This window comes from Nothobranchius furzeri, chromosome 11 (genome assembly GCF_043380555.1).
Source record: "Nothobranchius furzeri strain GRZ-AD chromosome 11, NfurGRZ-RIMD1, whole genome shotgun sequence".
Taxonomy (NCBI): domain Eukaryota; kingdom Metazoa; phylum Chordata; class Actinopteri; order Cyprinodontiformes; family Nothobranchiidae; genus Nothobranchius; species Nothobranchius furzeri.
Window position 1 is genome coordinate 56,709,806 of NC_091751.1, and position 13,281 is coordinate 56,723,086.

At 44.3% G+C, this 13,281-nt stretch overlaps 1 protein-coding gene across 1 annotated transcript; it reads left to right on the forward strand.

The window, feature by feature from the left end:
- Positions 1-1,057: 1,057 nt before the first annotated feature.
- Positions 1,058-12,341, forward strand: LOC107384095 (voltage-dependent calcium channel beta subunit-associated regulatory protein). Its single transcript, XM_015957153.3, has 10 exons — positions 1,058-1,396; positions 3,324-3,395; positions 7,612-7,757; positions 7,876-7,937; positions 8,047-8,200; positions 8,268-8,439; positions 8,523-8,636; positions 9,554-9,752; positions 9,830-10,034; positions 10,107-12,341. Exons 2-10 carry the CDS (start codon positions 3,348-3,350, stop codon positions 11,863-11,865), a joined length of 2,859 nt encoding a protein of 952 aa, XP_015812639.3. The 5' UTR covers positions 1,058-1,396; positions 3,324-3,347; the 3' UTR covers positions 11,866-12,341.
- Positions 12,342-13,281: the final 940 nt, after the last annotated feature.

The following is a 13,281-nucleotide window of genomic DNA, read 5'->3' on the forward strand; positions in this document are numbered from 1 at the left end:
TACTACTACTACTACTACTACTACTGCTACTACTGCTACTACTACTACTACTACTACTACTGCTATACTACTACTACTACTACTATTGCTACTACTGCTAATACTACTACTACTACTGCTATACTACTACTACTACATTTGCTACTACTGCTACTACTGCTACTACTACTACTACTACTACTACTACTACTACTACTACTACTACCACTTTTACTACTGCTACTACTACTACTACTACTGCTACTAGTACTACTACTACTAGTACTACTACTACTACTGCTGCTGCTGCTGCTACTACTACTAATACCACTAATACTAATGCTACTGCTGCTACTACTGCTACTTCTACTACTACTACTGTGGGCAGGAGTTGCTCAACAGGTTTAGCGGGTTGTCCAGTAATCGGAAGGTTGCAGGTTAAATCCCGGCTACTACTACTACTACTACTACTACTACTACTACTACTAATACTAATACTACTGCTGCTGTTACTACTGCTAATATTGCTGATACTAATACCACTACTGCTGCTGCTGCTACTACTACTGCTGCTACTGCTACTACTACTACTACTACTACTACGACTACTACTACTACTACTACTACTACGACGACTACTACTACTACTACAACTACTACTACTACTACTACTACTACTACTACTACTACTACTACTACTACTACTACTACTCTGTGCATGCATTAATAAAGACTAGGGACAAAAATGTGATTTTTCCAAGTGTCTGACCTTTACAAGGGGTTAATTTTCTTCCTGTGCTCTAATAAAACCCTAAAACCTGGAATTATGCAGCTCTCAGAAACCACTCATGATATAAACATCAAGTCAAGATTGTTTTAAAATGTTGTTTGTTTTGGTTGCTTTTGGATCAATTTGTGTTTTCTTTAATTAAACAGGAACGAGATGATTTTGATGTAAGGAAACAGAAATAAACATCTTCTATTCTACGTGTCAAAGCAATGATGCCACCAAGTGGACACATGAGGAATGACACAACGCTTTGCCGCACCCGTCCGTCCGTGAGCATCTCATCTCCAAACCAGGACTGAAGCATCAAACATACCTCAGTCTTTTCTGATGTGTTTATGTTTTTGTTTTAGCACCAGGATGATGATGAACCCGCTGCCCCCTCCAGCTGCTGCCATTCATGCGCCGCCACAGCTGTGAATGAGGACGGCATCACTCCCACCATCCCTCATCATGACTGCCACCACCACCGTCGTCAGTGCGGGTCACGTGATGCGTGAGGACCGGGCGGTGGGTGTGTCTAATCGCGTGTGGTTTCATTCATAACTACAGTCTTTATTAAAGCCCAAATTAAAGTATGCAGACGGGACAGGCTGCCTGTGGACCGCTTCGGACGGAGACTACATCGGGGTGAGTCCCATTTTTGAGTTCCCCTCTCAGATGATCTCATACAGGCGCGCCTAGAGTGTTTTATTATGTAAGATGTGGAGACAGGAGACAGATAATATGCTGATTTATGGAGAGGGTCCGTGATGCTCCGGAGCTTCCCCAACTCGCGGACACGTGATTTACTGCCCGGCAGGCTGAGAGCGGCCGATGCGGTGACGCGAAACAGCTCCGATCGGCGGGTTTTCAGTGGAGAAGGGAAGATGCTCCTGCTGTTGGTGCTGATGCTGAGGATGCTGAGCGCCGCCGGCTGCAGCACATCGCTGTAATCCCCCTCCCCCTCCACCCCCTTGCATAGAGAGGAGGGAAGCTCCCTCAACACCACCCATAGTCTGTAAGATACAGCACATCTGTAGCATCCCCCCCCCCCCCCACACACACACACCACCCACCGCATAGTGGTATTTATAAACACATAAACGCCATCAGTGTTATTGCAGCAGCACAAACTAAAGTGCATCTGATTGAGCCTCTTCCTTCTGTCGGGATGAAACGGCAGACATGATGATAAAGATGAAATCCTGGGGGAGAAAAATAATAACACGTGCACTTTGGGTTTTATTTACCCACCAGTGTGTTGTATTTTGGTCTGAGCATGACTTCATCATTCACCTCTTCATCCCAGAAAATGTAAACCACCAGGGTTGGAAAATGCATTATGGATGCTGCGAGGGAATTAGTTTAATTGTCATAATGTGGTTTATCGAAGAGGATATTTAGCGTCTGACCTGATTTAAAAAATCGATGGAAAACATTTCAGTGTAATTAATAATCAGTTATGAGGAAATGAGCTATAACATGCAGTGATCAGTGAATTAGTTAAAATCACATCTGCTTATTTGATTTATTCTTGAAGTTGACTTTAGATTTTTCCACTCCTACTTTATCTTTTAGCATTATTCCTTTGTCTGCTTTGCTCTTGTTGCGTCACGAGGTGATTCGATAGAGGTTGGACAGAACTGAGTTTATGGTGCAGGATTTGAAGAATTAAACAACTTAAAGCTAAACTGATTAACATTACTTTGGCTCTGAGCTCTTTGCAGTGTGCAAGGTTGGCAATAAATCATCAAATCTGGGGGAAAAAAGGCAGAAATTAGAATAAAATTCTGAATCACGACTTGGTATTTCAAGGTTTCACTTGCAGCCCTGAGCGCAGCGTTTGACTCTTCCTCAACACAAATCAGAATTTCTTAGCTTCCAGAGTTACAAACGCTGTAGCACATTCTTTTTATTTATTTATTAGGCCTTTTCTAATTGCAATTCTGGAACACAAACTGCTCCTCAAGGTTGATAAAAATCAGAAATGGAGAAGATTTCAGATGCAGCACCATGCACTGGTCCACAGTACCTCAGCACAAAGATGTCAGATGCATTTTTAATGGTTTGTGCTGCAGAGCTGTGATATAATCACATTTAAATACCTGTTTACATTTTTTATCTGGTAAATGCTGTAAACACACCTGCAGTGAGGTCACACTGAAGTCATCAGCCTTTTTACATTCACCTAGAGAATAAAATGACCTCTAACTAACCAGAAACAATGTTCCTCAGTTTTTTGTCTTACAAATTCTGTCTGCACCAGTAAATGAAACTTTACTAAACTAAACTTAATTTCTGCTTCTTTGAGTTGATTAAAACTCATTAAAATGCCTAATAAAAAGCTAATTTGGCATGCTGAAAAAAAAACCTTCCCAACAGCTGCTTAATTTGCCACCAAATTTTACTAAATAGAACAGATTGGATATTTTAAGTCTTTAAAAATAAAAACTGTTTATTTTTGGCCTGAATCACATCTTGTTTCGTTTATTTCACCATGTTTAATAATAATTTTCTAAGACTGATTTAGTGATCTGAGCTTATTTATCATCTAAGTCGTGATTCTCTTCTGCAGGTCTCTCTCACTGTGACGTGGACCATGAGCAATGATCTGCCTGTTCTGACGAGTCTGACTGAGAACTCCACTGTGAGTGCCTCTCCATCAACACCATCAGCCTCCATGTCTTCGCACACCGTGTGCCCCCCGGCGCGTCGTGACTTTAGCTAAACGCAAAAACCAAAAGTGCAGGAAAACATGTTGAGATGAGTGTGTTAGCTTTGAGGTGCAGGTGTGCAAGCGCTGGCAGGTGACCCCATCTGCTGCCAAAAGAGGAGCTTATTTAAAATTGGAACCAAACATGCTGCCAGTTTGGTGCCTCCTCTGGAGGATGAGTTCATCTCTGAAGTGGTAAGAAGAAGCTTTCTGTGCAGATGGAGAACCGAGTCTGTCACAAGTGAGGATTTGCTGTGTCTTTCTCTTTTATCTCAATCTGATAACACTTACACTTAAGATCCATTATGGAAAACCACCGAGATCCATCCGAGGTTGGATAAAGCGTGAGCATCTTTGCTCTCCATGCTACACACAGATCGTCTCAGGGATTAGGGGACCATTTTCACACTCCGTGCTCAATCTGCTGCATCTATAAATACTAAATCTATTCTATTTATTTCTGACGTGTCCAGGCCTGAATCGTCTCTGAGGGTAAAGAGGAGAAAAAGTGTTTTTGTGGTTGTGAACACACTCATTATCAGCCCTGTCTGCTTTCATTAGAAGAAAATAACAGCCTCCTTGTCTTGTGTGTGGAGACTCACTGAAGAATCCTTAAAGGGGACAAGTTGTGCAAAACTTACCTTTTGCATCCTTTTGAAAATAGAAAAGAACCACTTGTCTTGTTCAAAAGAGAGCTGCTGCTGGAGGAGCAGCGGCTCTACGCTGAGCCCCTCCTGTGTTGGAGCTTCTCGGCTTATAGCAGCCAGAGTGAGTGAGGGGTGGGCGTGGCCAGCTTGCTTTCTTAAAGTGAAAGAGCCCTGGAGTGGCTCATTCTGGAAGGTGCTGAAAACATCAAGAGTAAAACTGCTTAAACCACTTCCTATGAGAGGGATTTAGGGCAAAAAACCATAGAACTCCCATATAACCCTTAGAGTGGTGATGGGACAGCATCATTACCTTAAATGAACAACAACTTTCTTACTTCCTCAAGATAAATGTTGCCACTGATAAAGTTCCCATTTGTGCTGGTGCACTTGTTTTGGATGCTGACTTTGGGAAAAGAGCCAGGAAAGTCTTCTGCGGGGATTGCTCATGTGCGTCGGCATCCTCCTCCTCCTCCTCTGTTTCCATTTTTAGCCTGCGGAGGCCTCATTTTCCTCTCATTGAGAAGAGCTGGGAAATTGAATTAAGGGTCTTGCTGACGTTTCGATTAGCATCCTCAGCCTCGCTCAGCCAAGACCGAGTGTATTAATCAGAAGAGAGCGGCAGTGTTGTCTGTGTGGACGTGTAGAAGTGTGTGTCTTGATAAGTATAGAGAGGGACTTAGGAGAGTCTTTCAGCATTAATTCCACTCATTAAATCTCAGCTGACAGCGTAATGCCACAAAGAGATCCTTCACTTCAGCTAGCTTTAGATGGGGCTCTGCAGCCCAAACACGTCAGTACAGGGACAACGCTTTCGGTTACATCTGTTTAACAGTCCAGGAAGGATCTTCTGTGGCTTATTCATCCAGTTATGTGAACATTTCATTTTCACCATCTACTTCAAAGCCGGGATGATTCCCATCCCTACCCACACACAGCCAGGAACAGGATCACTGTGTGTAATCTGGTTTGAATCGCTGCCTTGATGGGAACAACAAACATAATTGAGTGACTCCAGTAATCACTCTGTCCTTAGATCGAGTTTCAAATAAATACAGCACTTGTTTAAACCCTCTTTAGCTGGCTGTGTTTTGTGATAACTGCGCAAAATTTTACCCCTAAACAATGGCAATAAAAATGTCATCTGCAGCATGAAGGTCAGAATGCCAGAAATGCTGTTTGATGCCAAAAAAAACAAACAAACAAAACAAACAAAAAACACCAAACACCAAAAAATATCTTTGCTTTGACTCAAAAACCTTGATAGGTGACACTGGAGTGCAGAAAGCATTTGAAAGCAGAATGTGCTATAGTCTAATATGATTTTTTTTCCATTGACGCTCTCTTTTTTCAACAAGTCCATGCAAAATCCAAATTCTACTGCTGTTTATTACATGGTAAATTACAGAAACAACTATGAACCATTTAACGGCTTAAAGCTTCACTCAAAAATAGAAACATAAACATTTTACTGTTAAAATTACAACAACTTCTTCAAAACAAAATACTGTCAAAATGTTAAATAAGGCACCGTTTCACCTTTCTTTTAAATGTAGAGAACAGGCATCCATCCATCCATCCATCCATCCATCGTCTGTACACGCTTGTCCACGCAGGGTCACAAGGGGGTTGGTGCCTATCTCCAGCAAACTCCGGGCAAACAGGCGGGGTACACCCTAGACAGGTTACCCATCCAGGACAAACAACCACACACACTCACACCTGTAGGGTTAATCTACATACTAGAATCTTCACTGTTGCTATTCAGCTGTTAGATTCTGAGAATGGCTGAGCATATTAGCATATGAGCTTATATCATGTGTAAATATCCAAGATACTTACATAATCAATAGAAGCTCATACACCAATTCACTTGGTCTATTTTTAATCCAAAGATTAATGTTTAATTTAAGGTAATTAAATTCAATAGCAAAAGTTTATTTTTGAATCAGAAGCTAGGAATCTTTGCTTTTCAATAACCAGAAATATTTATACCTTTCTGTGTTCCATTTCAAAGAATGAGGCAAGTTTAAAAATGAAGAATTTTATTACTAACAATTTTTAAACTTTAAGATTTGAACGACAATTAAAAATGACGATTCATGGATGACAATTTAATGATAATTTTTAACAGTTTTGATATTAAACTTGTTTTAAAAGGCAAACCTGTGGCTGGATGAAAGCTAAATGAAAATATGAGTTTGGATGCGTGAATGGAGTTCTCAGAAGGTTTCTTTCAGAGAGAGGAAAGTGTTCTGGCTGGAAATGATCTTTTGGAGCTACCTGAGTTGTTTACTTAGAGAAAACAGCATCAAACACATTCCTGTGTGCTACCTCACCCAAACAGGAGATCCTCTTTGTGGATCCGGAGATCAGGGAGGATGGTGTCCACCTCGGGGTACTCGGTCCGGTAGAGAAGACGCGAGTGAACCGATCCTCTGGTCCAGAGAAGTCGCCGGGTACACAGTGTCGAGCGTTTGGCTTAACTCTGAAGAAGTTTCTCGTCTTAACTCAGAAATCAATAACTCTGGAAGGAGTTTTTCGTCAGCTGGTTTCAGTTTACGTTTATTCTTAGCTATTCTTATCGGCGTGACAGAGGATCCGGGCGGCTGACCCGTCTCCTCGAAATGGTGTTGGTTCAAGAACTGACGTGAAGCTGGTGGAGGTTAGTTTACAAAGACCTCAGAACACACCCCCTCTCAGCAAGAAAGCTTTGGGCATGCGTCAAAAACATGTGTTGGCAGTTATTGTTTACTCTGGATAAACTCTGTGTTAGATGGATAAGGTGGAAGCTGTTCTTATCGTTTGCTGAACACACATTACTGTCATCAACCATGATCATCTTATACCCAAAGCATAATAATTCATTTCATGTAATTAAAATACATTTATACTGAACCAAGTGATTATTTATGGTGATTATAATAAACAGTAATAAAGTCAAAGGGTCTACTAATATTAGACCAATAGAGATAGAGAGACCAATCAACCTGACAGTCGTATTATTGGACCTGTGGGAGGAAGCCGGAGTACCCAGAGAGAGAACATACAGTCTGGGATTTGAACCCTTGCTGCAAGGCAACTGAGCTAACCACCGCACAGCCCTGAGGGCATCTAAATTAAAGTAATTTTATAAACTGAAAAATATTTATAAAAATTTGTGTCAAATTTTAGCTTTTCAGAGGATCTAATTTGTGACGGTAAAGTTCGACAAATTCTCCAAATACTGAAATAAGGGTTCATTTGTTTCTAAAATGTATGAAATGTTTTGTCTTTGATTCATGAAATTCCATATTTACTGATTACAGCTAATCTGTTTCTGATTTAATTATATTATGTTGAAGTGACAAGATCAGATCATCCAGAACGCTTACAAACTGCTAAAATGATTGAAAGCTACAAATAACATTAACCATTAACACAGAAGTTTTTCATTGCCGTATTTGGATGCATTTGAATTAGAGCAAGTGCTGTTGAGGTCCTGACCCAGTTTCATGGCTGTGCAGAACCGGGACGTGTCGGCGGGCCAGGTGGAGAACTATGTGCTGCTGTTGGTGCTGCTGAGTGTCTTTGCTGGTGGGACACTGGTTCTGCTTTCCCTGCTGCTCCTCTTCTGCCACCGCTGCTGCCTGGGTGGACGGCACTACTCCAGGTGGGTCCAGGTCTGCGTGGAGAGGCCGACAGGTCAACACTGGCCGTATCAAGTGTGACTAAACAAGTTTGGTTCTGTGGGGGGAAAAAAGGCACAAAAAGTAATTTCTTCCTTTCAGAGCGAGCGATGACCTTGAGAAGACAAACACCACGTATGCCGAGGACTCTCAGCCCACACAAGGTCAGCACTTTGATTAGAAACAGAAATTCACACATGCTGTACATTCTGGTCCGGTGTCGTCACACACACATCCTTTTATTGGTGCGTCCTTGTTGCCCTTGATGCTCAGAAATCACGATTCGTCTGGATGAGTCAGATGCTCTCTCAGCATCAAGCTGTCACGATGGAGAGTCGGAGAGATTTGTCTCCACCGGCCGCAGAGTCTCCTTCAATGAATCTGCTCTTTACGAACAGGAAAAAGGCACTCAGGAAAAAGGGCGCAGGTATGGTTCTTTTTGTGGACTCAGACCTTTGATGGGCTGAGACCTGATGATTCATCTGCATCCTCAGGTACACGCTGACCGAAGGAGACTTCCACCACCTGAAAAAGGCCAGACTGACTCACCTCCACCTGTCTCCGGCTCCATGTGACCTGAAGATCCTCACAATCATGGAGTGTGACTCTGCAGAGAGCAGCAGCATCAACATATGCGAGACTGCAGCACCACTCACCATCTATCAGGTAGCTAATAAACATGAGGGGTTTGATTTGTGAGCTTTCAACAACAAAAACAACAACAACAAAAAACCTTTAAATGTCTCCAGCCTGCTGAGAGACGACTCCCTGACTGGATGGGACAGAGTCTGAGCGGGGGACTGCCAGGAGACCCCCATCACTCCACTGTCCTGGACCAGGAACGCAGACTGTCTTCATCCACTGTAAAAACACAACACACACAGTCCCAGACAGCGAGTCAATAACAATGACAGAAATATCCGTTTTTAAGTTTAATCAGTCCATTTTAGTCCCATAGATAAAAAAGCTTTTATTCAGGGTTAGTAGTGGGTCTTAAATGTGATGGAGAGAGAAGCGCGAACCCGATAAATGTCACGTTCAGAAAATCTGTGTGCTCAGCTCCAAACGTCACAGATTCACTTCCTAATGAGGGACAGACACCTGCTACTTTCACAGGTTTTTGTTTTGTTCTTAGTCATCATTTCCATTGAAGTGCTCACCAGAAATCAGTTTAGACTAAATGCGATTAAACACACCCGACTTCCTACTGTGGCTTTACAGAGCGAAACACGGGATATTAAAATGAAGTAAACGTTAGAAAAAAAAACACTAAAGCAGACACGAGAAAATAAAAACAAGAAACAGAACAAAATATAAATGAACATAAACCCTATATATATATATATATATATATGGTTTTAGAACATTAAAGCATATCTGAGAAAGCACATTCAACAAAGAATGAGCAGAAAACTCGACATAACTAAACAAAGCAACAAAATAGACAAAAGATTTCTCTGTTTTTCGTCTTGTCAGCGCCCTCCCACAAAATGCTACTGACACATTTCTCAGACTGAAGCTTTTAGCATCTACGTTAGCATCCTTTGACCAGAAAAGCATTTGCACAGGTAATTTCTGCAGTGCTAATTCAGCGATGGCCACAGCCTCAAGCTAACCGATGCACAATCACATCCATCATCACAGTGCCTGAGTGACAAAATGACAAAACGTTGTCCCCCGAGAGTTTGACTCCGACTGTCACGATTCATCTCAGCTCGTCTCCCTCTTTAATGTGTCATCACCTCCCTCCAACCTCCTCTCCCTTCATCTCTCCTGTCAGATGGAGGCTTTCAGGGATGAAGGGGAGGCTGAGAGCGACAGGGGGCCGAGGGGAGAGTCCACACAAGCTCTGGGCCAGACTTCGGTTCTGCGCTTCTTCTCCAAACTGCGGCGACACGCCAGCCTGGAGGGAGCTGGGCCTTATTTCAGACGGTGGAAGTTTGACACCAGTCACCGAGCTGCCAGCCTGGATGCTAAAGGTGTGTGTTTGGAAATCAGGCTTCTGACAAAATTCAGAATGTGTGAAATTTGAAGATGTGTTTTAAATTACTGCCAGGATCCCCGAGGAGAAAGCCTTTCCAGAGACAGAGAGCAGCGAGTGAAACCACAGACCACACAGACGAGGACTCTTCCCCTTTCCGAGATGACGCCTTTGAATCATTCCCACATATTCCCATCCAGGCGAGTGGACTCCAGTCCCTCTCTGCAGAGTCTCTGTCTCGTCCTTCCTCCACATCCTCCTCATCAGTTTTTCTCAGAAGGTAAATCTGCTCACGTCACCACGAAATATCTATTACAGTCTTTTCCTAACTGAGAACTCTACTTCTGCACAGGCTGAAACTGGAGGCCATGGTGGAGGCAGGTGGCAGCATCAGCACCAGGAGAGAGGAGTCTGCTGCGAGGCAGGAGGAGGCCATGATCAACGGGATGGGAGCAGAACAGGAGACAACGTTCAGCACAAAGGGGAGTTCAGAGGCAGCAGGAGATGAGCTAGAATCTACAGAAGACGATGACCTATTTGGGTCAGAACAAAATGCCGCCATGCAGGAAAGGTTTGAAGACTTGTTGAGGAAAACTGAAGACACAAAAGCAGATAACAGCAGAGCAGATGTGAGGGAGGAGGTGGATGATGGAGAAGAGGTGGTGCAGGGGGCAGAAGCAAGGCAAAGAACTGACTCAGGCTCGTCTGTGTCGTTTATGATTCGCCAAGAGAGCTCGGAGCCCCCACACTCCCTGTATCGAGATATTTGGAGCCTGCGAGCCTCACTGGAGCAATATGCCGCCTCAGATCAGAGCAGCACGGACCGGGAGTCCATCCGCAGCGATGCAGACAGCGTCTCGTCCTTTGGCGGCGCCGGAGCTCGCTCCGGCCTGGACAGCTGCCTGTCTCAAGACCTGGATGATGAGCCCGAAGGAGATGGTGAAGCGGAAGAGTCAGAGGGGGTGCCCAGAGGGGCATCAGGTGTAGACAGTGAGATGGGAGGTGGTACTGGAGGAGACGGGGAGGGAGGAAACAGGAAGCTGCTTCAAATGGACAGCGGCTATGCCTCAATTGAAGCACCATCCAGGGCGCCAGAGGAGGTGCGGCTGTTCGGAGCTCCTGGAGCTCCACGGGGGAAGTCTGCATCTGAGAGGAGACTGTTTTTCACCAGCTCTGGAAGAAAAGGGACAGTTTGCGAGAGCATCGAAGCCAGGCTGTTTCAGGAGGAGCTGGAGGACCAGATGATGGACAGCAATGGTGTAGAGGACAAGCAGCAGCAGAAACCACTGAGTCAAATCCTCCAAGAGCCATGTCACCTCCTGAAATCCCTCCAACCCCAGAAAGCTCCAGAATCACAGCCTCAAATGGGTTCTCCGCTGATGAAACCAGTCCAGCCCACCAGTCCCCACCGATCTCGTCTTAGACGCCGTGACTACAGCATCGACGAGAAGACAGATGCTCTTTTCAACGAGTTCCTTCGTCACGACCCACGCTTCGATCAGCAGGATTCTCCATTACGCTCCAGGCACAGATCCAGAGTTCACCTCCGGAAGCAATGGCAGAGACATAAGCAATACAGTGACCCGGGGTCAGCCTCGGGGGGCAGGTACTCTCCATCTTTGGAGAGACAGAGGTTCAGCCCGCTGAGGAGGGGGGATAGCGCCGGGTACCCCCTGGACACCAGATACCACAGCACCCTCTCACGCATAGCGAGCGCTGCAGACGAAGAAGCCAGTGAGGTTGCAGCTTGTGAGGAAGCAGCCAAAGAGAGAGCAGAGGTCAAAGATCAGTCAGGTGAAGGAGCTGCAGGAAATTCTGGAGGAACACGAGGTGAAGACACAGAAAGCACAAGCAACCAGTCTGTGAGAGAGGGGACAGCACATAATAGCCACATGGACCCAAGAGTGGACAACAGGAACAACAACAGCAGTCAAGCTATCTTGTCAGAGATTTCCCTGCAGGAAGAGAGTAGTCTAACAAACAAGCTGGTGGCGTCAGTGGAGGAGAGGCTCTACGGCAGCCTGAGGAGGTCAGAGAAACCTGACCAAGCAGAACCAGAGCATGTCCTCACAGTGTCTCGCACAGCCTCTCCTGGATTCAGTCCCACATAATCCCCACCAGCTTCATCTGCACACCTCTGGACTAAAACAACCCAAACACCGTTCCTCTCACACATCAGCTGCTACTGTGACACCATGTGACATGTGATGTCCTCTTCCCTCAACAATCACAAGAAGAAACTGAACTAATCCCATAGCACTGAAGACGTAGAAACTATTTTCTGACATATCTGAGTTTTTAGCATGCTACTGTAGACCCAAACGGTGTGTCTGTGAATACTCTACAGCCTGACATTTAAACAGAGCACGTTGATGGTGAAAAAAGATAAGATGTTTGTCACCCATTGCTTTTTATTTTATTTTAAAACCATCTCCTCAAGTGTCCTTGTTGTCTCAGCCATCGTGGGGTAAATGTTTGAGTGACAGCCACTCTGTATGCATGTAGTGAGAGGAAGACCATGTTTACATCACAACACATCCAGTATGGAGATCGGTTCAAATAAAACCAGAGAAGAAAGCAGAAAATATCAGACGGCTGGAGAAGTGTTGATTTTTATACTTGTGTTTGTTTCTGTTTGTTGCGTTGACCACCTGTCCACGTTACGCATTATAGAAGGTATCCAGGAGCTTCTGGAGAAAGATGGAATGATGATGCTTAAAGTGACTGACACAGGAGCCTCTGAGGCTTCTAGGCGGATGACTTACCGATGAGCTGATGCCGACATGTAGATGTTGAAGCTGATAAACGGTGGCACCATCTGCTCCCTGCAGGAACACATAAACTCACTCCAACACCAAATAAAACTGTTGAGATTCTGTTTTTGTTTGTGACAACCCCAGATTTAAAGAATATATATATTTTATTCATCCTGATGTATTTGAACAGTTTCATTGTGTAAACTAAATGCTCATAATGCAATGGCTGATTGGCAAGAGACGGACTACGAAAAATGTTTGTTCAATTATATCAAGCACTTCATGACAACCATGTTAAATGGGGATTAATATGTTAACTTGAGAAAAGTCAGATTAAAGGTGGAGTGTAGAACATGAACACAACAGCGACATCTAGTGTGTGGAGGTTGTAGTCGCAACAATAGAACAAGGATTCAGCCGTGGAGATTCGGTTTGTTGCTGATACGCAACTTTTTTTTTTGGGTCCATTTGTTATAGGCTTGACCTAAATTCACTCTGGTTTTAGATCTTTGATGGTAGCTCCTCTTCTGAGGATAACATCTGAGCTCAGAAGCAGCTGCTTGACTTGCCAAGTCCGCCTTCTTCCACAGCGACAGCCTCGCTGTGTTGAGCGGAGTGCGGCCCGATCCCAACACTCGCACTTCCACACTTGTGCGCTTCAGTTGAGCGATCCCAGTCAGGGATGGGAGTAGGGTGTCCCAATCCTCAAGTGGGGAAGTTGACCACACCCCATTTGCACAATTGATCTGCACTTTGCCCAAGTTTGCGTCG

Bases quoted from the DNA above. Each gene is read 5' to 3' on its own strand.
- LOC107384095 (XM_015957153.3), top strand. From the start codon at position 3,348: ATGAGCAATGATCTGCCTGTTCTGACGAGTCTGACTGAGAACTCCACT. The intron at 7,758-7,875 runs GTGGGTCCAGGT...TCTTCCTTTCAG, and splicing joins GGTGGACGGCACTACTCCAG to AGCGAGCGATGACCTTGAGA. The intron at 9,753-9,829 runs GTGTGTGTTTGG...AATTACTGCCAG, and splicing joins TGCCAGCCTGGATGCTAAAG to GATCCCCGAGGAGAAAGCCT.